The sequence below is a fragment of the Castor canadensis genome, chromosome 10, assembly GCF_047511655.1.
Source record: "Castor canadensis chromosome 10, mCasCan1.hap1v2, whole genome shotgun sequence".
NCBI classification, from domain to species: domain Eukaryota; kingdom Metazoa; phylum Chordata; class Mammalia; order Rodentia; family Castoridae; genus Castor; species Castor canadensis.
In genome coordinates this window covers 116,811,609-116,837,107 of record NC_133395.1, presented here as the reverse complement: position 1 = coordinate 116,837,107, position 25,499 = coordinate 116,811,609, and the positions used below count along the sequence as shown (strand labels likewise).

The following is a 25,499-nucleotide window of genomic DNA, read 5'->3' as shown; positions in this document are numbered from 1 at the left end:
TGTTGCTGACAGAGACTTATTAAATTTATTTCACATCATTGTGATCACTTTTACAGCTGTGTATAGACTTATTTTCGATCACGTTACTGTTCACAGAATTCACAGAATTCATTAACAGACCAGTATTTTACATCCAAGAGTTTTCAGTAGCACAGCAAAATAGAAAAGAGGCCCACGAGTTGCTTGTGTGTGGAACTTGAGTCCAATTACTTAGATAGATGTCTTGAACGTTATTGCTTTATTAGTCCTATTTTTAAAAATCCTAAATCATCCCTAGAAAACCCACCCTGCCAGGTGCTCGTTCTTCAACTGCTCTGGGTTCACTCATGAGTACCAAATAAAGTACCCACCTGTTTTGTCTGCTACTTGAGCCTTTCTGAAGGCTGGCCGTGGTGGAACAAAGCTCCTCTGCACAGGTTTCTACTTGTAAAGAAGGGAGAAGTAGTTCTACAGCTTGTCACTTTCCTCCCTGGTCTTGTAGTGGAAGGCTGCATTCATCTATGGGTCTTTATGCAACAGCTTGACTTAGATTTAAACAAGAGGGTTCAGCGAATGAGCACTAAAGCTCCTAGAAAAGCCACTGACCATGCAGGGGATACATCTGAAGCAACACAAATATCTAGAGTCTCAGTGTGTGAGCGATGTCTTCAAGAAAATGTCCATGATGATTATGGTCCAAGATGGCCACTGTAGCACAGGCTTGTCAGTGACATGAACTTGAAGACGTAGTAGGTTTCAAGGCTGGGTTTTCTTATTTTGTTCCATTTGGGTTTCCAGTTTGTGAAAAAGATCTTGGAGATTTCCTGTGGCCTCCTGAAGCTCTATGGAACCAAGGATGCCGGGAACAGGTGACTGGCTTCCTCAGTGACGCTGGCACTCCAACTGCATTTGGGGCAGGATCCCTGAGAGTGGTGGCCGCTTCAGGTCTGGGGGATGGGAGTGGATGCTGTGTGCAGAATGCAGGCTGCAAGAGTGGCCTCAGTCTAGTTTCTTGTTGTTGTCTGTGTTGTGCAGAGAAGCTAAAAAGTCCATGATGAGTTTGGCTGTCTTCCTGGGTCTCTCCATCACCACTGAGTGCCCACAGTTTTCCAGAAGCTCCACCTGGCAGTTGGCGATCGACTTGGCCAACATGTCTGCTCCAGACACATCAAGCACCTGCCAGGAAAGAGAGGGAATGAGATAGCACACAAAGATTTGAATGCTCAGGTGCACTCTGTGGACAGAGTTTACAAAGAGAGGTCAGATGTAGAGGTCAGTTAGGTGGGGTGAATTTAAGGACCATGTCACTTTGGCATTGGAATTTGTGGCTCTCTGACAGAAATGACCAGCATGCCTGCTATTTGATTCTGCAACTTAGCACTAGGAATTGCTCCATGCCAATGATAAAGAGGTAGAAAAAACACAGCCCTTGTCTAGAAAGAGGGTCTGGTCTGGTGGGAGCCCAATGGTTCAAGAGACCAAAGCAGCATGACCTAACAGGGGCTCTACTGGGAGAGGCTCCTGGGAGCTGAGAGAACAAAGGGACAAGCAGGAAAAGGGAAAGCCACCTTCCTGATTCCTGGGTAAGCTAGTGGGGAGCAGAGGAGGAGTCCACATGGAAGGGGGGGTAGGAAGGGAGGATGGTTGGGAGAGGGGCAGAAGGGAGGTCTTTCCTCCAGTGTGTGGGGACAGCAGGGAGCCCTGGGGCTGTGTGGAGGGCAGTGGCCCCCACAGCCAATCCCACACCTAGAGTAGGGCACCCAAACTGCAGAAAGGTCATACAAGGAAATGCAAGAGGGGAATGCTGGCGGGGGCGGGGGGGCGCTCTTTGAAGGACCTTTGGGGATCCCCAGCTGTGACCTCAGGCCCTGAAGTTTGTGAGTAACAGCAAATGCTTTTCCAGTGTGAAAGCCAGTACTTTTCAAACAACTCATTTACTTTCATTTCTATCTCAGTTACCCTGCTCTCGTGCCAATCTGGATCATCTTTCCTTGGAGGTGTATTTGCATTCACACTTCTTTTAACCGACTTCATCTGCAACTCATCCCTGCCCAGGGCCCTTCCTATCCATCCTTAATGGCAAAAGCAAAGACCCATTTCTGAGCTTCAGTCACAGACCACCATCATTAAAACCAAGGTTTCTTCCCACTTAGAAGTGGGGCAGAGTGGGGGAAGGGACCACTGCTGAGCACCTGGGTCAGGAAGAGGAACCAAGTATACTGAGCTCAGCCAGCACCAGCCACAGGGTGGACCTCTCAGCTGTGGCCACTGTCAAGATGGGAATGAAGTCCCTGCTACTGCAGAAACATGCCCAGAGGGAATGCAGGGGAGTCAACAGGTAGAAAAGAAGAAACCCTGAACTGAGCATCCATCTTGCAAAGAGCTCAGAAGCAAAATCTGAACTCATGGGCAAGATAGCCATGACATCTAGCCTGACACTGTTAGCTATGCTGGCTAATTAGGAATCCAGCATTCCTCATGGTCACCTATGGGAAGTCGCTGAATGACCCCTCATGACATTTGTTTGTCTGTGGGAATGATAGCAGTGATTTCCTGGACAAATCATTTATATAAGTGATCAAAAATTTTCCCTCCATTCCATTTTAGCCAGAGTGAAGATGAAGTAAAGCAAGTGAGGTCTCACCTAAGTCATAAAATTTAAATGAGCATCAAAATACTCAGCATTCCAGATGAAAAATATTTTAACGCAGTATTATAAAAAAATAAACATCACTGTAAAAAAAATGCAATACTTTGTATACAAGACACTAAGCCAGCAGAGAAAAGGACATAAAGTATAATAGTCCTTGTCATTTCACACAATATTGTCCTACTCTGGTAGAAATGTGTTTGAACTGATGTGAAGAAGCCTTCTCAGAAAGGACTGCCAGGTTCAGTTGTGCAGGCTGTAGACTGCCCAGATCCAGGAGGTATCACTCACAGATATGATAACGCATACAGTTCCCCCTGTAGCTGTGCAATACAGCAGCTGGCATTCAGAATCCTCCTTCAGGAGGCTAAATTCAGCCTCCCGGAGACAGGTGCTGTGACACCAAATGTTGATGACAGAGCAGGAAAAGAACCAGAGAGCATGGGAAGCCATGAAATAAAGCCTCCCCCTTCCCCCACCTCCACTCCCAAGCCTCTGCTATTTGGCCTCTGCCCTGGAGATGGTCCACAAAAGGATCTGATCAGATTTGCAGCATCCCATAGAATGTTAGGTTGTTCCCCTGGAGCAAAACGGACTTCAGAGGAAATTCTGGATCATGCAGAGGCCAGCTGTCAAGAGGCAAAGAACATGTGGAAGAAATCATCTGTGTTTTGATGCCTAGAGAAAGATTACTTTCATATGCATTATTGCATTTGAGCCACACAAGTCCTCAGGAGTGAAAGAGACACCTTGGACTTGGAGGGACTGAGTGATTGCTCAAGGTCACAGGCTGAGAAGGGCAAAGGCAGTGCTGGAATGCAGACTTTCTGTCTCTGAGGCTGGCTCTCACTTCTGCACCTTCTCCATAAGACAACGGGTTATGGCCTCTCCCTGCCAGTCCCAGAGAGACCCAAATCATTTTTGGGATTTTTACAATAAAGAAAGGCCTCTGTTGTTCTGGTCTGATTTCTGATCAAGTGACTGCCTGCTGACAAGCCCAGATCTGGCCTCTAGCTCAGGCACACAAAGCTGCTTTTAGTCCCTCAGCTACTGCAGAAGGGAGGATGGGGACCTCCCTGTTCTCCTTGTCCCCATTCCTGCATTGTGTACCCTCAGCCATACCTGGATGACCTGAGACATAGCGGCTCTCCCTCCCCACACAGGCAGCACGCACACACTGGCTTCCCTCCCCAACCCCCGCTGCCCAGGCTATCCATGCACCATGGGCCTCTGTGAACACACTCTGACTTCGTGCCTTTGCTCTCATCCACACTGAAGGGGTGGCTCATGATGGTGGCCTTTGCCTTAGGGTCTCCTATGGTTTGAATGTGTCTCTCAAAAGTTTATGTTTTGGAAACTTTATCCCTCTGCCCTCGTAAGTGTATTAACAGACTAACGAGAGCTCTGTCCTCATGAATGGATCAATGTCACTATCACTAGTGTTGGTGTGTTACTGTGGGAGTGGTTTTGTTATAAACCTGAGCTGTGTTTAGCAGCTTGCTCTGTCCTGCCACGTGATGCCCTCCACCGTGTTATGACACAGCAGGAAGCCCCTCACCAGACGTCAGTGTGACGCCCTTGGATCTCCCAGCCTCCAGAAGCATGAGCCTGATAAACTTCTAGTCCTCATAAATGATCCAGCCTCAGGTACTTCATTATAGCAACAGAAAATGGATTAAAACAGGAAAAGCTTTTCTGTAATATCCTTTCCTCATAATATTCCATAGCACAAGACTCCTGCATTCCTGTTAGTAGTCCTGCATTATGGATCTTATACAGGCTCCATCTCTCACTGCCTCCTCTTGCTTTAAACTTTATGAAGAACTTTCAGTGGGATATGATTTCTAAAACACAGTTACAAACAAAAATGGAGCTGCTGGGACTAGGAGACAATATCTTTGGAGGGCCTGTTCTGGGTTGAATTGTTCCCTGAAAATCCTTATGTTGAAACTCTAATCCCTAGTATCTCAGCATGTGACCTTATTTGGAAATAGGACATTGCAGAATATTCGTTAAGGTAAGGTCACACTGGAGCAGGATGGGCCCTAATCCAACATGACTGGTCCTTATAGGCACACACACAGAGAGCTTCATGAGAAGATGAAGGCCGGATCAGGGGATAGATCCATAAGCCAAGGAATACCAAAGACGCTAGCAAGCACCAGAAGCCAGTGGAGAACAAGGGAAAAGATTCTCCCACAGAGCCTCCTGACCCCAAACCTGCCAACATCCCAACCTCAGACCTGCAGCCGCTAGAGCTGTGAACAATGAATTATTGTGGTTTAAGCCTTACCAAACTACTGCAGGACCATCTGACAAAACCTTTTAAATTTTAAACGCACATGTCCTTTGACAGGTGATTCTACAGTTCAGAAATTACCCTTCAGATATGTGCAGCCCCACAAACACACATGCATAATGATGGTCAGTGAGGTATTGCTTAAGTAGTAAAATACTGGAAGGGACCTAAATGACCACCAGGAAGACACTATTTAAATACAGTGTGGCATAGCCATATTATAAATACTATGTGACTTCTAAAAAGAATGAAGGAGCTAGGTGCCAGTAGCTTATGCCTGTGAGCCTAGCTACTAAGGAGATAGAGATCAGGAGATCTCGGTTTGAAGCCAGCCCAGACAAATCGTCTCAAGACCCTATCTGGAAAATACCCAACACAAAACAGGGCTGGTGGAGTGATTCAGGTGGGGAAGTGTCTGCCTAGCAAATGTGGAGCCCGGAGTTCAAACCCCAGTACTGCCAAAAAAAATGAAGGAAAAGATTGTTTGGAGCATGGACCAAAATGGATGGTAAATCCGGGGGCAATGTTTGATGAGGAGCAGGACAATCACTTGGTCTCAAAATGTCTGTCTACTTCCTGCCTATTAGAAACTCCACCGGAAGACACAGACAATAGTCCTCAACTTGCAGGACTGTGCTCCCTGTGAACATGGGTGGATACCATCTCTTCCTGGTAACAGAAAGTGGTCATAGAGGCCACTTTATAAATAACTACTTGCTTTTCCTCGAGACCATTCTTCCATGGGCAACCGTGACATACCTGATCTTGTTTCCCCCAGATGACCTGCGTTGGGACCTTGATCTTCTCCATGTTCTGATGCAGAGTGTATCTGGACTTTTCACTGACAATTTCCAAAAACACTTGTCAGAAAAAGAAAACAGAGTGAGCATGTGCCGGGTTGCGCCCGTGGGTACCACAGCAGAGTCAAGGGATAGATAATACCGGACCACTATTTCCTCTCCTCAGGGGCCCAGAAAGCATTCACAATTACTAAGATTTAAGAAATAAAAGGTAGTCAGCCACAAAGCATCACTTGTAATAATCTCCACGTTAAGGCAGGGCGACTTACGCTTTCGGTAGAAGTTGTTATGAGGGATGCGGACATCGACAAGGCCTTGCAGGATCTAAGAACAAACAACCAAAGTTAGAAAGCAAGAGAAGACTCATTTCTTAGGCCTCTCATAGCTCTAGGACATCTGAAAGGAAGAAATTCCAACAAATATAACTGGGAAGCCTAAAAGCCCCCTCCCCTTCTTTTTTTTTTTTTAAATTAGGGAAGAACTCAGTGAATTCTGTGAAACTAGAGGTCCCTACAGAATGGAAAAGACACCTATAATGGCTGACATCTTGAGATATTTTCTGTTTAGCTTAGGACACAATCAGCATGACATAATATCTAGTTCTAAATGTAGAACAAGGTCTATTTTTTTAAGAAATTGAGCCATTGGAAATGATGAACCTCTCAAACAATGAAGAAATAAAGTATTACATAATTCTAGGCAAAATCCCAGAATGCTTTGGTTATTGTTTGACATGATCTTTGCTTTCTCTCCCGAGGATTGGTAAGGGCTGCAGTAAGTGTGGACAGGCAAGATCTCCAGGCCCTGGCAACTGACCCAAGGAGGTAGCTGTAGCCACGGGGAACACAGTCCTCTGCTCCCTCCTGCCTCAGGACACTTAGAAAGTACAGCATTCAGATGAGCAGCCCTCACTCCTCTTGCTCACCTAGGAAGAGGTCTAAGCCCCTTCAATGTACTCTTAGGAATCCCATGCACTGTCTGAAGTTGGGAAGACACATAACTATGGTTTGGATTCTAGGTGTCCCCCCAAAAGCCATGTGCTAAGGGCTTGGTCCTCCGCCTGTTGTGCTATTGGGAGGTGGTGGAAACTTTAGGGCCTCGTGGGAGGAAGAAGGTCACTGGAGATGTCTTAAGAAGGGTATACTAGCTGGGTGCCAGTGGCTCACACCTATAATCCTAGCTACTCAGGAGGCAGAGATCAGAGGATTGTGGTTCAAAGCCAGCTCAGGCAAATAGTTATCAAGACCCTCTTTTGAAAAAACCCATAATAAAAAAAGGATGGCGGAGTGGCTCAAGGTGTAGGCCCTGAGTTCAAGCTCCAGTACCACAAAAAAAGAAGAAGAAGAAGAAGGGTTTATCAGAGCACCTTTCTGTCTCTTCTTCTTCTTCCTGGTCACCATGAGCTGAGCAGCTCTATTCTACCTCAAGCTCCCTGCCATGATGGAGCCAAGTGGCCAGGGACTGAAACCTCTGAAACCCTGAGTCAAAATAAATCTTTCCTCCTTATAAGTTGATTATCTCAGGTATTTTGTCACACTGACAGAAAGCTGACCATCATATACCCAGCTGTGGTTGCTTTGGACTAAACCAACCCTGTGGAGCACAACTAGAATCTGACTGGTTCTGGCAATCTGATGAACAACATTGTGCTCTGCATCAGACATTTTCTTTGTTTTGCTATCCATCCTCTATCCATGCATCTATCCATTTTGCATCCATCCATCTTCTACCTCTGTTCATTTTTTGTTGTTGTTTTGTTCTGTTCTGTCTTATATTGAGACAGGTCTTACTATGTAGCTCAAGCTAGCCTGGGTCTCACTATGTAGCTCAGGCTGGCCTCAAACTCACAATCCTCCTGCTTCTGCCTCCTGAGTGCTAGGGCTACAGGCATGTGACACTACCCCCACCTTCCATCTCTGCTTAATTGCTTGATGGAGTGACCCATTCATCCTGCTTCTCTGAATCACAATGCATGTGTCTATCCATCCTGTATTCATCAATCCATCTATCTTCCATCCCTGTGTTATCCAGGCATCATTCCATCCATCCAACTAGCCATTCACTCACCCTCCATTCATCCACCTATCCTACAGTCTTCAATCATATAACCATGCACATGAATTAATTCACGCACCCATCTCATCTATCCCATAGCACTCCACCCATCCACTCTCCATCCTTGTGTCATCAAGACTTCCTGTCATTCATTAGTCCATCTATTCCATGCTAGCCTACTTCATGAAGGCACTGTGCTAAACTCTGGGGATGGAATAGCCAATTAGGCCACAGTTCCTGGTTTTACAGAGCACAGAGTGGAAGACACAGATGAGCAAACACAGTCACCACACAAGATGGCCCTGTGGGCTGAGTGTTAGATGCTCCTGTTCTCCTGGGAAGGAAAGATTCCTGGAGCCACCATTTACTTTCTCTTACATGTTTTTCCTATCTCTCACAACTCAGACATGGTGTCTTTTTTAGCCATAATATTCTAGAAGAGTGCTGAGAGGGGACAGTGCAATTTCATAACTAAAAGAAGATTTCAGGAATAGAACATGTCACAGAATCGGATTCTGGGTACTTCCTTAGACACAAACCACACCTATTAACTGAGTTGTGATCACAACATCTGAATAGCCTCATTCTTTCAATTCCCAGGAGGACCCTCACACACACATACACACACCCTGAGGCAGTGTCCAATAGAGAAAGATCATTTGGTACTATGAAGCCTCAGCCATGGACTCTCCTCTCGGTTCTCTATATCTTTTCCCTAAATGACCTCACTCTGACCCACGGTGCTTCAATACTTCCTCTGCTAATGGCTCCCACTTCATACCTTTAGGCCAGACTTCCCTCTACATCACTTGTATACCCAACTGCCTACTTGACACCTCCCTTTGAAGAGGCCTCACAGGCAACTTGAACTTAAAATATCCAAAATGGAGCTCTTGAAGTAACTCCCAAACCTCCCCTTCCTCTCCTTCTCCTAATCAGAAAATGCTATTCAGTTTTATTTAAGAATTGGAAGTCATTTTGTGATTCCTCACCTCCCTCAGCCCCCCACTTACCAACCAGTAAGTCCTGTCCTTCCAATTCACCTCATTCTGCCTCCAATCCACCTCAGCTCTCATCTTCACCACTACCACACTTGTCTACACCACCATTGTCTCCAATGCACAGTAGCCTTGAATGGCTTTGTCTGCTTCCATCTGCACTCCCCTACAATCCTTCAGTGGTTCTCCTATTGTCTTTAGAAAACCCCAGACTCCTTCCCATAAACTGTTAAGGCCCTAGAGGATATAGGATCTAGTCCAGTGGTTCTCAATGTGGGTCTTGGGAGTCTGTAGGTCACACTGTGTGCAATAATACTGTCACTTGCCTTTTCACTTACATTCTCTCAGAACTTATATAGCATGAGACAATGTCATTTCACTGACAGCTAATAGAATGAGTGCTTGTACATTCTTATGCATTAAATTTTTCTGGGTTTCAAAATCAACAAATAAGCCTCCATAAATAAAAGTCCTTTGGGTTCCTTGATAATTTGTAAGAGTGTAAAGCAGTGCTAAGATTTTACTTTTATTTATTCTTTTTTTTTTTTTGCAGTTTTGGGGTTTGAACTCAGGCACTTGCTCTACCACTTGAGCCACTCCAACAGCCCAAGATTTTATTTTTAATTGAGAATGAGATTTAGCCCTGCCTCCCTTTCCAACTTCATATTGACCCCTTCTCCCTCTTGTTCTAGGCTCCAGCCATCTGCCCTCCTTGCATTGTCTTGAACTTGTATGTGATCCTTCCATTTCTGCTGTTCCCTCAAACAGGCTTATCAAAACTACCCCTGCCTCTCTATTGTCAATCATTTCATCTCAAATATTCATTCCAATTTGTATTTTTGTTTTTTACTTTTTGGTGGGACTGGGGTTTGAACTCAGAGCTTCATACCTGTAAAGCAGGTAGGTGCTCTACCAATTGAGCCATACCTCCAAGTCCTCAATTTGTAATTTTTTTTTTTTTGTTAATTGTCTGCCTCTCATACTGGATTGTGTCTAACCAGGGACCTTCCCTGTCTTGTATATTCACCACTAAGCACACCACAGAGGTTGACATGTCATAGGCACCATGTAGCTACTTAAATGAATAAATGGAAGTGGAAAAGGAGGAGTCAGTGAGTAGGTGCAGCAAGGAACACAGGAGGGAATCCCTTTGGAGGGGGAGGATATGGCTGCTGAGCCCCTGTACCTGCTGGGGCACCTTGAAGCGGACATAGGAACACAGCTGAAGCATCTCACTCATTTCCTCCGGGGTGGACGGGACCAAGGGAATCTTCTGTATGGAGGGTGACTGCTGCAGCATTTTGATCCGTTGTACAAACTCATTATCAGTCGAATACTCCAGCCCTGTGGGATTCAAATCAGAAGAGCTTAACAATACACCTATCTTCTTTCGACCTCTATTTTATGGAGAAAACTTCTGATAGTAGTCCATAGCTAATACAGTTCAGGATTCTTTCATCAGGAGGTTCTTTTTCATTGGTACTGCCATCCTTGCTCAAAGTCAAAACCTCTGAGAAACACAGAATGCTTCAAGATATCTTTGGACTGGTTACTCACACTGAGGTCTACAGACCAGGTATATTGGGAACCTATAAGAAATACAGGAGCACATCCATCCCTAATCCTCTTGAATCAGAGTCTGCATTGTAACAAGTTGCCAGGGGATCCTACACACGCTAGAGTATGAGAAGCATAGTCTAGAAGGCAACTTGTCTGGGCCCTGTGCACACTTCTGTGGTTGCGTGGATTTGTGGGCCTACATAATGGGAAAAAAACCTAGGGCTGGAGTGACTGAGTAGCTTGGGCTCCCTGGGCGTGCTCTCATGGGAACAGGGTAAGTCTTTCCCCTGAGCTGTCCCCATATTGTGGCAGCACCTAGACCCTCCAGAAGAGCAGTAGATGATGGCTGAGACAGATTCCTTTGACATTTCCCATTATTTCCCATCATCCTGGAGCCTACCATGAGATAATCCACAGTAGCTCGCATTATACAGGAAGGCAAAACTAATTTTTACTTCCAACACTGAGCACATTTATCGGTAGGTATTTAACTTCAAAGAGCCAGATTTTAGAAAGAAGGCAGTAGCATCGATTATGTTGGTAATGCTACAGGAACTCACACTTCATAAATCTATGTCCAGAGAAGGCAGGTGTGGCAGGCTCCAGGAATCCCAGCTACGCAGGAGACTGAGGCAGGAAGTCTTGGCATCTTACTTACCTACCTTAAAAATCAACTAAAGAAAAGATCTAGATCCAGTAACCCCTAAATTCAGCACAGGCATCACATACGGCTTTCATGGAGCCATAAAGTAGATTGTATCACCTGTTCATTTTCTCTCTCTCTCTCCTCTCTCTCCTTTCCCCTCCCTTATATCCCCCGCCCCCAGTACTGCAATTTGAACCAGGGCTTGGAGCTTGCTAAGCAGGTTGTGCTCTACCATTTAAATCATGCCTCCAGCCCTTTTTTGGTTGGTTATTTTAGGCCTCATCCATGGCTGGAATTGCAGGCAAGCATCGTGACACATCCAACTCTTTTCCATTGGGATGGGTCTTGCAAACTCTTTGCCCAGGCTGGCCTTCAACCACGATCCTCCTGATCTCAGCCTCCCAAGTAGCTAGATTACGGAGTGAGCAACTGGTGCCCTGCTTCCTCTCTCTTTAAAAGTAATTTGAGAGCATGCTCAGAATTGTCCAGCTCCAATCCTGTGTTTTACACTGACTTGCCCTTGGTTTTTATTATGTAATATATATTTCTAGAGCATTGGTAACCTCATGAAATTATTTAAACTAAAAGGCTTTTCAATTCTTTTTCAAAGACATGTCTCATAATTTTCTGTAAAAATCCTTTAGAAATGTGCTAAAATACCTCTGTTCATAAATAAAATAAATTAAGAGATGTGGGTATAGCTCAGTGGCAGAGCACTTGCCCAGCATGTATGAGGCCCTGGGTTTAATCCCCAGCACCATAAAAAATAAAAATAAAAAGGTGCTAATTTAAATTTGTTTTCGCAAAAGAAAAAGTAATCCTGAGCTAAATGTCTCATGGTATCTCGTACTGGATTCTGGAACAGAAAAAAGACTACTACTGGAGAAACTAAGTAAAAACTCAAGTAAAGCCTGGAATTTAATTAATAATAACATACTAGTCTTGGTTTCTTAGTGGTGACAAATTTATTGTGATGTGAGCTGTTAATGGGGGGAACTGGGTAAAGGGAATATGGGATTTTGAAACTTCCCTGTAAAATTTTAAATTATATCAAAAGTAAGAAAAAAAATTTACTAACAAACATCTAGGGTTTATATATATATATATATATATATATATTCCTAACCCATTTCAACTTTTTCATATACATTTTTATTTCGGTGGTACTGGGGTTTGAACTCAAGGCCTTGTGCTTGCTAGGCAGGCGCTCTACCACTTGAGCCACTCTGCCAGCCCACATATAAACAATTTCAAGTTTCCATATAAAATTCTATTCTGAGCTAACGAATATACCCTTGAGAACGCTAGATATGATCTTCTGTAAGTGGTCTGGTGTTCAATAACCTTCTGTAAGGGCTGTTCCTTCAATTCTCAAACTTTACTCTTGAATGGTAAAATGATTTCAGACCTGGTGCTTGGAAAAAGGGGAAGAGAAAACCCTCTATAGGCTTGTCTTTAATTTCAGTGTCCTTAACATCCCTGAAAACTATTAACTTTCACAGTGGCAGAAGGATTTCAAAGGACAATTTGTTAAGCTTCAGTAAGAGGTGTAAGTGTTCAACTCATGGCTCAGTTCTCACTGCATCACATAAAGGAGGTGGTACGTATGAAAGTACTTCCCAAAAAAGCTACAGTGAGAATTCTGGAGTCACTCTGGGATCAGCGCCTATCCTAGCTCTGGTACTAATGTAATTATTGTAGGCAAAATATCTTTATCTGTATGATAATTACATATATGAAGAGTCACTTAGATGACTCTTACACTTAAAATTTGAGTAAATTATTATTTTTATGTTTTGTTTTGCTCGTGTTACTGGGGTTTGAATTCAGGGCCTCATGCTTGCAAGGCAAGTGCTCTGCCACTTGAGCCACTCCACCAGCTCTTTTCGTGTTGGCTATTTTCAAGATAGGGTCTCACTATTTGCCCAGGCTGGCTTGAAACCATGATCCTCCTGATCTCTGCCTCCTGAGTAGCTAGGATTACAGGTGTGAGCCACCAGTACCAAGCTACATCATTATGTTTTGATAATATCCCAATAGAGTACCAAAGAGAGAGGGAAAGGAAGGAGGAGGAGAAGAAAGAGAGAAATTAAGATTTTATCTAGAAGAGAATGAAGCAAAAAAAAAAAAAGAAAGAAAGAAATGATTTTATCTATTACTGTAAACCAAGTTTGAAGACTTATGGAAGAAAATGAATTTAAAATCCAACTACAGATGGAAATTTCTAAAGATGTGTTACAGTTTAAGTTGACATTATACATACAAGAAAAGAGAAACTAAAATCTGATTTTTTTTTTAAAAGTCTTAGAATGAATAAAGATCTCTGAGTTTTCAGCAAGAAAAGGAGAGAGGCATAATCTGAGTACCCTCATCTCACAGGGTTTAGTGACAATTAAACTCATAAATGTTGACTGTTAACATACACATTATAGTTCAAAATATTTCTGTGCTGCAAAGCATGCCCATTTTAATGACCTGCCTTCCATTCTTTGCGGAACAGGTGCTGGTTCTACTTGCTTATGCTAGGTAAGCACTTACCTCTGAATTACATCCCCAGCCCTGTTCTAAATTTTCAATCAGTCTGGGAGGTGTGGCCCAAGTGGTAGAGCAGAGTTCAAACCCCAGTCCCACCAAAAACAAACAACAAACAAAAACTATGCTAGTTATACATTTTAAGTCAGTCTGGTTAAGATTGTGACTATATAACTGTTTGGTTCGTTACCAATAAAACTTTGCATATCTCTAAAGTACACATCAAAAAGAAGATTTTTAAAAATAGTCCTAGCAGACACCATACACTGTTTCTTCAGAGACACATTCCTCTGTGTTCAAGTCACTCCTATGGATGTTGTAGCCATGTGACTTACCAGCAGGGCACACAAGACACAGGCTGGAGATATCCGATGGGTAATATGCAGCGTACACTCCAGCCACGTGGCCACCCATGGAAGTGCCAATCAGATGGAAGGGTTTCTTATTCAGTTTAAGACATTCTACAAACTAGGAAGGGAAATGAAAAGGAGGCAGTTGTAATTACAGAGCAGAGACCCCCAGTACAACTGAATGTGGCTATGCACACCTGAGAACTGCTATTGACAGAAGAGAATCTGAAACTCTACTGGATCCATTATCAAAACAAGCCCTGCAGCATGCATTGGACTTCTCTTTATTTGGCACCAGTGACTGAGGGATCATTTATAGTCTCTGTTACAACTATTCAACTCTGCCACTGTACTACAAAATATGCTCAGACAACACTTAAGTGAATGAGTGTGGCTGTATTCCAATAAAACTTAAGTTTACAAAAATAGGTGGCAGGCCAATTACATCTCACAAGCCATGGTCTGATGACTCCTGCCCTAAGTTAAAGCCCTTCTTATTATCTACCCATCCATCCATCTATCCAATCAACCATCCACCCATCTATCCATCATAGAAAAAATGTTTTAGGATATTTACTATGTTCAGGGAACTATAGTTAGTTGCTGAGGATACAGCAAAGAACCAAAGACACAAGGTTCCTGACCTTATTAAAATACACAGTTTAATGGCAGAGGCATATACTATTAAACAAATATTCTCATCTGGAGAAAATACCTAATGTTAACCTGAAACTTACCCAACTATGAAATGGCTTCTGTGCCTCCATGACCTTGAAAGCCCAGCCAGAAATAGCTAGAGTTAGATGCCAAAATACAACAAAAAGCAAAGCGCACCCTCCCTAACAAGACAAAAGGGATATTGCTGTTATCATGCAGCTGGTAAGCAGAAACACAGACCTCCAGAGAGGGAAAGAGTTTTAAGGAATCCTAAATTCCTTTTCAAAGAGCTGAGAAAATGCTGAGATTGTATTTCTTCACAAGAAAGTGCAATAGGCTTGGAGAACAGTCTATAATAAGCCAGGACCTCCACAGTCAACTGACTGGGTTGCCATTTTGTTGGCCATCACTTGCAGTCTGCATTGGAGAGTGGTCGTGAGTCAGTATGGAACTCTCCCGTCTGCTCTCCAAGCTTGGCCGTGCAATGATGGACAAAGCCAGTCTGGGCAATCTTGATGGAGTCTTCTGCTTACCTGATGTATCCTCTTGACTTGCCCATTTATGGACAGGTCATCCATGGAGGAGCGAGTGGTGCCCTCGTGTCCTGGCATGTCCACACAGACCAAGTGCAGGTTCTTTGGAAGGAACTGAGAATACAAAGACCCAGAAACTCAGTACATGGTGTGTAAAATGTGTCTGCTTACTTTGCTGAGAAGGTCGTCCCTACTTCCCAAGTGATCTGGACAGTAATCCATGGGCATACATGGTTCTGGGCCTTCCAGTGTTTTACCCAAGAACATGAATAAGCACTGCCAGTAGCCTCATAAGGAACATAGGCCCCCAAAAGAATGATACAAAGATGAAAAGGAGTTTAGCAGATGATTACAAAGGGAGCACAAAGCCCAGGCTGACAGGCTTAAGTCTCTTGCTCTATTTTAACACTGCAAGGCAGGTACTACCTCCTTCTCCTTTCCTCCCTGTTGCACACTTACTCCAGCCACAGAGCTGCTAGTTTAGAAAAGGGGGCGATTCTGTTCTTCCAGAGCCCTAGCCAGCAGTAGAGTCAACAAGAGTAATGCTCTCCCCCCAAAAAAGCCACGTCCAATCATCCTGATGATGCTGATTTCAACTTTTTTTTCACTAATGTCTAATTCTTGAGATGCTTATTATCTCAAACTACCTTTTCCCATTTAGAGATATGCCACTTTAACCAGGAAACTGAGAAACATCAGTTATCAATGAACAATATCCAGTCATAAAGAAAACGTTTATCTGAGTGGGGGAAGAAAGTGAGGGATTCATGAAGGCAGGAAAGTTACTGTCCTTGTAGTGACATTTGGAAATAAGAACACAAGTAACCAGATATATGTGGGCTTTTTCCTCCTGGTATAGGTAAAACTTGGGATCCCTCAGGTATGGTCTCACCTGAGGTGGGAGCCTGGGACACTGCCCTCCCAATACTTCTGCCAGTCCTACTCTTCACTAGCTGATTACTCTGACCAAGAACAGCAAGGTGCCACAACAAGTAACACAGGACAAAAAGCAATTTGGAAAACCATTCAGGAATAGTTTTCAGATCAAGATCATTTGTCTAAGTAGAAGGAAAAAACGTAGAAATAAAAAGAGGGAAGAAGGAGCAAGAGAAGAAAGGTGGGGAGAAGGAAGAGAGAAAATCTGGAGTATAAAAGAATAAATGCTTTTTAATTTTTAAATAGTTCTGAAGACTAAACCCAGGGCCTGAGCATTCTAGGCAAGCACTCCACCACAGAGCTACATACCCAGCCCAACAAGTGCTTTTTTTTAAAAAGCCCAGCCTTAGTCAGGTGTGGTGCACTCAGAAGCCTGAGGCAGGAGGATCACAAGTTTGAGGCCAGTCTGGGATACATAGCGAGACCCTGTCTCTTATTTTCTTTTTTTGGTGAGACTGTGGTTTGAACTCAGAGCTTCATGTTTGCAAAGCAGCTGCTCTACCACTTGAGCCACAGCTGCAGTCCAGTTTGCTCCAGTTACTTTGGAGATGGGGGTGTCACAAACTATTTATCCAGGCTGGCCTTAAACCGTGATCCTACTGATCTCAACCTTTCAGGTAGTTAGGATTGAACGCACAGTCAACCAGGGTGCAGCAGTGGGGACAGGGGTGGGGGTGGGGAGGGGACCTAGCCTTGATCATCATGGCAATTCTGAGATGTAGATGTGTCAGAAACCTCATCTAAAAAACATTCACAAAGTAAAAAAGACTTCTGAGGCACAGGTTCCAATAGTATTCAATTCAATTTTGTCTGACAAAAGAATGTGAATAATAAATTGTGTTCGTTTTAAGACTTAACATGAACTATGGTTCTGGGCTGATCCTGTCTTCCATCATTATTGATGACATCATAGGCAGTAGAAACTTTTCCTTCTAAGAGAAAAGAGGGTGGAACTTCACCTTGACCACACTGAGCCACATATCCTTGTGTGCAGAGAATCCATGGAGCATGAGGATGGATGGCTTGTGCCCTGGCCTGCCCCGGAAGGAGTAACAGAACTGATAGTCTTCATGTTGAATGTAGCGGACCTGCATGCCCAATGTCCTCCGCCAGTACCTAGGGGGAGAAAAGGGCAAAATGAACGCAGCACATTCCCAGTCTGTGACTTTGGGTGGGGGGCACGTCCTACTTAGTGGTGAGACAAACCCTTCTCCCAGTTCTTGCCCTCTGGGAGTCCTCAGGACTTCACCTCAACGAGCACCAAGAAAGGAAAAGGGTGTTTTCTTAAGATGTCACACGTAATAACCTTTGGTTATACAGCGCTCAAAGATTCTGACAGCACTCATTGACGCTTCAGAACCTTGGGCACGGTCTCCTGGCTGCATTCCTCACAACATATGGTGGCTGGTGGAAGGCTCAGCTTCTGTTGGTTACATAAGACTTGGCAGAGCTACAGTTTGGCCTCAGATCAGCTTCAATATGAAATTACTGTTGAAACGAATTGAACTCTAGGCATGAAAAAGGTCTCCAAGATGAAAGATAATTAATTCACTCAGAGATTCACTTTGTGATACACTTTACACTAAAGAAGTAGCCAAGTCTTGGTAAACCGACTGGTCTCAGCCCTCTGCGTAAAGTCAGGGAAGACAAAGAAGGATGTGCATTCGTGTTTACGTGCACCTGCACACAAATGTGTGGGAGCAGACACAAGACACCAGTAAGACAAGAATGTGGAGCAGAGGTGGGGAATGAGGGGAGAAGCGGGCAGAGAGGGAACAGAGGTGGGTGGTAGACTTAGCACTGCATTCAAAGCTTTCCATACCTTTTTCAGTGACTGCCTTGTCTGTTCAAAACATTGAAAATATAATAAGATGGGCCAGATTAAAAACCCTTCTTAAGAGGAACCAAGCATATTTCAGAATTCTAAACCATGGCACTGCAATGTTTGCTTGCTCATTTATTCCTGTCCCAGCTCATTCATTTACTGACTATCTGATTTTGAATTTATCTCCTCATCGACAATGTGGGGAAATGTTGCATTACACTGAAGATATGGCAAAGATTAAAAGTAGTTCAATGTCCAGCGCATGGTAAAATTCAATCAACAGTGGTTACTAGTGTTACATAAAGAATTCAGTCCTTCCAAGTATTATCATTTGCCAAAATTCAAGGAAAAAACACGGGGAAATGGGAGCAACAAACATGACAGCCACAGACTACTTCTTTTTTCTTTTCTTTTATTGGCAGTACTGGGGGTGAAGCCCAAGGCCTCAAGCATGCTAGGTAAGCACTCTATCACTGAGCTATAACCCCAACCCAAGACTGATATGAACTCAGTCCCAAGACTCAACATATGAACCCCAACCCAAGACTCAGCATATGAAAAGCTACAGACTGATATGAACCATGCTAAAACCCCAATTTAACACTGGGCGAAACAATGAAGATTTAACTCCTAGTAGAAGAGACAATGATGATGAAGAAACATTGAAGACATGTTTGAGGTCACGAACAACTAAAGATGTAAATATCACAATGAGATATAACATTCTGTGGACTTCCAATTTAGAAAGGTTTTTTTTTTTTTTTTTTTTGGCAGTATTGGTGTGTTTGAACTCAGGGCTTCACGCTTGCCAGGCAGGTGCTCTATCACTTGAGCCACATCTCCAACCCTTTTTGTTTTGGTTCTTTTGAAGACAGGGTCTCATTTTTTGCCCAGGCAGTCTGGACCATGATCCTCCTGTTTTAAATGTCCTGCCATCCTGACATGAGAGGCATGCACCATGAGAGAATCAACTAAAGTCAGGTCTTTTCTATCAAAGGAGTTAATGTAAAACTATCACTGTATAGATGCCAGCTCACCTCCCCAAATTGCTGTCCTACATGCTTTGAGAAATGTTGCTTGATCTTGCACAGTTCTTGAGATCAAACAAAGAGCTGTTTATCACCAGCTGTCCTAATCTCAAACTGCTTGCTTAAAGATGAATATTCCCCAAAAGAATTTTCTTGTTCTCCCTGCTTCAAGGTCCCCCTTACCCACATGCCCTCTTTTCTAAGTAACTAATCGCAAAGATTGTGAACTCAACCCATCCATCAGGGTGAGAGACAAAGAGATAAAAACTGAGCTGATTCCCACCCAGTGTGTCCTGCCTATCAGACTATGGTCTGTGGCTATAGCCTTCTGCAGAAGTAAAACTTCTCTTTTTGCCTTGCTGAGGGACTCCCGTGTGTTTCTTTGATCACTGTCTGGGAACGGCATTTCTAACAACCACCATACCCAGCTTTTTACCATTGAGATGAGGTCTCATTAACTTTGTTGAGTGGCTTGGCCTCAAACCACATTCTTCCTGATCTCAGTCTCCCAACTCCCAAGGAGCTAGAATTACAGGCATGAGCCACTAGTGCACACAGTATTTTTTTGGTAGTACTGGTATTTGAACTCAAGCCTTCACCCTTGCTAGGCAGGCACTGTATGGCTTGAGCCACACCTCCACCCAAGTTTATTTATTTATTTGTTATTTTTTTTTATTATTGTTATACAAAGTTTATTTTTTTAAGCCAATTATAATGTTCAATTTTTCTACAAAGCAACCTGGCATTAGTCAAGAAGGAGTCTTTAGAAATCTCATACCCTGGGCTTGGGGCTTAGTTTAAGTGGTAGAAAACCCACCTGCAAGGCCCTGAGTTCAAACTCCAGTACTGCAAAAAACAAGCAAAAAAAAAAAGCCTTTATCTTTGGACCTAGTAATTATACTTGTAGGAATAACTTGTCCCAAGAAAATAAGCAGAAACCTTCAGGGGGAAAATATTTTTAAGAAGTATAAAATAAGTTAGCTGTGGTGGTGCACACCTGTTGAAACCTCAGCACTTGGGAGGCAAAAGCAGGAGAATCACGAGTTTGATGCCAACCTGGGCTACATAGTGAATTCCAGGCCAGTCTGGGACGCTGTCTCAAACAAAACAAAACAAAACAAAAATAGTGTTATTTAAATTAGAAAAAAAAATACTAACCTTAGTGTCTATTAATGGAAAATATATCACATAAATCACAATACATCTACACTATGTAACATTTTGCTGTTACTTAAAAAGAACTTTTCAAAAGTATTCAATAACATGGAAAAATGCTTATGACATGATGTCAAGGGAAAAAATAGGACCCAAGTTTTTATACCATTGATTCTAATTCTGCTAAAACATTTTGAAGTATGAACAGATGAGGTGAGAGAAACAGACAGAAAGAACAGAGTCACTGAGGAAAATAATTCCAAGTGTTCTGGGTAATTTGTATTTTCTGTACCTCTTTTATAATCTCCAAATTCTCTACCACTCCCACCCAGACTACAGTATGAGGTCACAAAGAAGCTGGGAGGACCTGATGGAAAAGGTGAGAACTGAGCAGGTTACAGGATATTTAAATGTATTAGCTGAGACAGGTAATGCCAGGAGGTGGAAACACTGAGGCCAGAACACAGGTACAACCTGAGGAGAACCAGGTACAATTAGAGCCCAGAGGGAAGGGAGCCACAGTGGGAAGGCCAGCCAGAGTGCCAGGCTGAGAGCTGAGCCCTTCGTTACTAGGTGGGAAGCTCTCAGATACTATTCCAAATTCTCCGCTGAATTGGTAAATCCACTGGAAAACTTCCCCTGTGGCTCCAGAAGCAATGAGCTGGAGGACAAATATTTTCAATAATTTCTAAGAGTGGGAAGAAGATGCTAAACTACCAGGCCAGTTAAAAATTATGAAGTAGTCCAGATTGGAAAATGAAAAGAAACTACAACTTCTTTAGTTTAACCACAGTAGAGAGTGAATTATGTCTAATTAACAAAGTCAGAAATAAGACTTTGCAGCAAACTTACCGAACAGGAAAAACGAGAGGAATTAAGTTGGGATGAATGAGTGTCTCAGGAATAAGATCTTTTCAAACAGTCTTAGTACGAAAGTCAAACTGCTCCTGTTTCAGGGACAGAAGCCATTAAAGGTTCAACTGACCTAAATTGAGAAGCACAGAAAAAGGAACTTCCCCAGGTTTGCCTTTGAGACAGACTCCAGGAGTTCAGAGCCCTCATCCTACAAATCTGTCCTCCAGTTAAGAGGAATGTCACAAAAAAAGTACTTTACGGATTTCTTTTTTTTTTATTGTGTTAAAATAGACATCTCATAAAATGGACCATTTTAATCATTTTAAGTATATCGTAATTCAGTCCATAAAGTGCGTTCAAAATCACCTCTGTCCATGTCCTTAATAGAAACTCTGGGTCCACTAAGCAATAACTCATTCAAATCCTAGTAATCTCTATTTGACTTTCTGGCTCTATGAGTTTGTTTTTCTTTCCCTCCTACATTACTGGGGATTGAACCCAGAGTCTGCATGGAAGGCAAACACTCTACTCATTGAGCCATGCTTCCAGCCCTTTAATTTTTATTTGTTTTTGAGATAGTGTTTTGTTACTTTGCCTGGGCTGGCCTTGAACTCTCAATCCTCCTGCCTCTTCCTCCAGAGTAACTGGGATTACAGGCATGTAACACTACACCCAGCTGATTTTATCTATTCTAGGTCCCCTGTATAAATAGTCTCATATAATATTTGTTCTTTTGTGCCTGACTTATTTCACTTAGCATAATGTTCTCAAGATTTATCCATTTATCTGTCCTTTTATTGATAGCCATTTGGGTTGTTTCCATCTTTTGGCTATTAGGAAGAATGCTCATAAACATTAGCAAGAACTGCAATTACAAGTATTATTTGAGTCTCTGCTTTCAGTTCTTTGGGATATATATTCAAGAAGTAGAACTGCTGGGTCACATGGGAATTTGATGTTGTCTTTCTTGAGGACCCACTAAACTTGTTCACAGTTGCCATGCCATTTTACATTCTCACCAGCAATGCATAAAGGTTCTAATTTCTCCACGCCTTCATCAACCCTTATTTTCTATTTTTTAGATATTAAGTATACTTTTACCACAATTTTAAAAAAAAAGAAAAGTCAAGGTGTGGTTGTACATGCCTGTAATTCCAGCACTGGGGAAGTGGAAGCTGGAGGAGGCAAGTTCTAGGCCAGCCTCAGCTATATAGTGAGATCCTGTCTCAAAAAAACACCCTGCTTGCTTAGCAACTGCAAATTCCTGAGTACAAACCCCAATACCACCAAAAAAAAAAAAAAAAAGAAAAAAGAAAAAGAGAGAGAGGCCCCTCACCTTTTATTCTCTTCTCCCTGCAGCAGCTCCTGGCAAGACCTAATCAACTTTCTGCAAGTTTGCTGGTCTGGACTTCTCATATAAATGGAGTCATACAAAAAGTGGCCTCTGTGTCTGGCTTCTTTCACTTAGCATGATGTTTTCAAGATTCCTTCATCTTGCTGGTTATGGTGGTACATATCTGTAATCCCAGCACTCAGAAGGCTGAGGAAAAGGATTGCGAGTTTGAGGCCAGCTTGGGCTACCAAACAAGTATGAAGCCAGCCCAGGTTATATAGCAAGACCCTGACAAAAAAGAAAGGAGAGGTGGAAGGAGAAGGGAGGGAGGGAGGGAGGGAAGAAGGAGGGAGGGAGGGAGGGAGGGAAGAAGGAGGGAGGGAGGGAGGGAGGGAGGGAAGAAGGAGGGAGGGAGGAAGGGAGGGAGGGAAGAAGGAGGGAGGGAGGGAGGGAGGGAGGGAAGAAGGAAGGAAACAGTATCTCAGTGTGCTTTTCTTCTCCTTCCCTCCCTCCCTTCCTTTCCTTCCTCTTAATTATTTTCGAAACAGGATCTCAGGCTGGTCTTGAACTCCTGAGCTCAAGAGATCCTCTCTAGTCTTCGCCTCCCAAGTGCTGGGATTATAAGCATATGTTACCACACCCAGTTTCACTGTGGTTTTAATTTGAATCTCCCTCATGACAAATGAAACTGAACACCATTTCATTTCACGTCTGTTGGCTATTGGATATCCTTTGCTACGAAGTGTCTTTTGAGTTTCCCACCCATTTTCAAAGTTATCTGCTCTTTATAGGCTTGTAAGATTTCTTTGCATATTCTGGATGTAAGTACTTTTTGAATTGATTTATTGGAAATACATTCACTTCTTCTTTGACTTGCCTTTTGACTCTCTAAATGGTCTTTCTTCGGGAGGGGTAGGTACTGGTGAATAGAGTCCAGGGTCTTGCACATGCCGGGCACACACCATCACTGAGCTGCACTCCCAGCCTTGTCTTTTTGATTAACAATATTTCTTTATGAATGATAATCCAATTAAATGGAACAATTATCTTCTTTTGTTGCTAGTGCTTTTTGCATTGAAATTCTGAACTCTTTGCCTGTGCTAAGGTCAAGAAAACATATTTCTATGTGTTTTTCTAAAGCTTTGTGGTTTCACCTAGTTTTTTGTTTTTTTTTACAGTCCTGAAGTCTGAAGTTGGCTTCTGCTTGCTAGGAAGGCACTCTACCACCGGAGCCATACCGCCAGTCCCTGGCTTTGATTTTTATGTATAGTATGATGCTATAGATGAGTTGTATTCTTTTTTTTTTTTTTTTTTACCGCGGTACTGTGGCCCAAAATCAGGGTCTTCACCTTGAGTCACTGCACCAGCCCTATTTTTGTGAAGGGTTTTGTGAGATAGACAGGGTCTCACAAACTATTTGCCTAGGCTGGCTTTGAACTACAATCCTCCTGATCTTTGCCTCCTGAGTAGCTAGGATTACAGGCATGAGCCACTGGTGCCTGGCTGTTGCACTCATTTTTTATTGCCGCAAATGGCTACACACTCAGAGGAGTTTAAGACCACCAATAGGCTGGTGGTAGAGTGCCTGCCTAGCAAATTCAAGGTCCTGAGTTCAAACCCCAGTACCACCAAAATAAATAAATAAATAAAACCACCCTTCGGTAGTTCTGCAGGTGAGAAGTAACCTCACCCTATCACAGGATTGAAATCAAGGTGTCAGCCAGGCTCTTACCTGCAAGCTCTGAGAAAGATTCAACTTGGCAAAATTCAGTTCCTTGCAGTTGTAGGACTGAGGTCCCTGTGTCCTTGCTGGCTGTCAGTCAAGGACTCTCTACTTCCTTGAGCCCACCTGCATTCCTCCCCAAGTCCAAACGAGCAACAGCACTGAGTCCTTCTGCTTTTAAGGGCTAATGTGACTAGATCAGGCCTATGTGGACAATCTGCCTGTCTTAAGTCAACTATATGCAACACAGTGTCACAACTGTAACAGCACATAACCATGGGGTAGGAGGGATGTCATCATAGTCACACATTTTGGGGATTAGGGAGAAACATCTTTGAGAAGTCAAGTTAGTAATTCTGCCCACCAAATGGGTCAAGATGAAGCTTTTTCCAGATGGATCTCTGGTTAACCCAGTGCACTTCCCCCAAGGCATAGCAGAAATCAAGAGACTGTATCTGTGTGCATCCAGTACTAGATGGACCTCTTCCATTGGCCTATTTGTCCTTCGCTGTGTCAATTCCACACTCTCTTGATTTTTGTAACTTTATAATTAGTCTTAATGGCTCGCAATATAAGTCATTTAGCTTTGTTCCCCCTTCAAGATTTTCTTGCTTAGTTGGTCCCTTGCTTTTCCTTATAAATGTAAGAATCCACTTAAACCTTGGTATCCCATCAGGAAAACTTGTTGGTATTTCAAATAGGTATACACTGAATCTACAGATTGCTGTAGGGGAATCTGACATCTCTACGATAAGTCTGTAACCCACAAATACACTCTTGCCCTTCCAAACATCTAAGTCTTTTTACATTTCTCTCAAGAATACTTTGTAGTTTTCTGTGTAAAGCTCTTCCATATTGTTCTTTAGATTTAGTCTTAGGTATTTTATAGTTGTTGACACTATGCTAAATGGTACTGTTAAACTTTTACCATTTTCATTTGTTTGTTGCTAGTATAGGGAAATGCAACTGGGTTTTGGTGACTGATCTGGTGGGGTTTTTTGTATTTGCTTCTTCATAGCACTGGGGTTTGAACTCAGAGCCTCACACTTGCTGGGAAGGTGCTCCACCAGCCCCTGGTTACTATCTTGTATTCAGTAACCTTGTCAAATTCACTTATTAATTCTAACCAACTATCTACACATTCTCTCAGACTCTCTGTGCACACAATCCTGTCATTTGTAAGCAATGCCAGTTTTACTTCTTCATTGCTACATCTTATCCCTTTTTATCTCTTACATTTATATTTATACATAAGCAAATTATTTGCTATGATTTCTTATCCTGATTTCATGACAGAGTTTCTTTGGGACAATGAAAAGTTTAGAAAAATCTCATTCTTTTCCATCCCATGAACAGGCTTGCTATTTTTATTACCCAGTGACACCCACAACTGCCCCTTTCAGCAGAGGAAGCCATTCAGCCAGAGTAGCCACAGCATCCCAGTTGTGCCTCTCCAGGTGACATCTGCCACCTCCTGCAGTAGTCACCATGGTTCATATCACTGTTGAAATGGGTTGGCCATTTTCCAGGGACACTTAGACCCAAAGAAAGCTGCTGTGAAGACCGATCGTGGCCTACCAAGGAC

The 25,499-nt window shown here is 43.0% G+C and overlaps 1 protein-coding gene across 3 annotated transcripts in view; it reads right to left on the bottom strand.

Annotated features, from left to right (window-relative positions):
* The window catches only part of Abhd6 (abhydrolase domain containing 6, acylglycerol lipase), a 57,482-nt gene continuing 31,983 nt past the window's right edge, over window positions 1-25,499 (bottom strand). For all 3 annotated transcript variants that reach the window (XM_074044047.1, XM_020180752.2, XM_020180751.2), the window contains exons 4-10: window positions 16,955-17,111; window positions 15,060-15,173; window positions 13,855-13,987; window positions 9,968-10,125; window positions 5,998-6,052; window positions 5,688-5,788; window positions 1-1,155 (exon numbers count right to left, since the gene is read on the bottom strand). In XM_074044047.1, coding sequence (XP_073900148.1) covers window positions 979-1,155; window positions 5,688-5,788; window positions 5,998-6,052; window positions 9,968-10,125; window positions 13,855-13,987; window positions 15,060-15,173; window positions 16,955-17,111 — 895 coding nt within the window. In that variant the 3' untranslated portion in view covers window positions 1-978. The remainder of the gene's footprint in view (window positions 1,156-5,687; window positions 5,789-5,997; window positions 6,053-9,967; window positions 10,126-13,854; window positions 13,988-15,059; window positions 15,174-16,954; window positions 17,112-25,499) is intronic.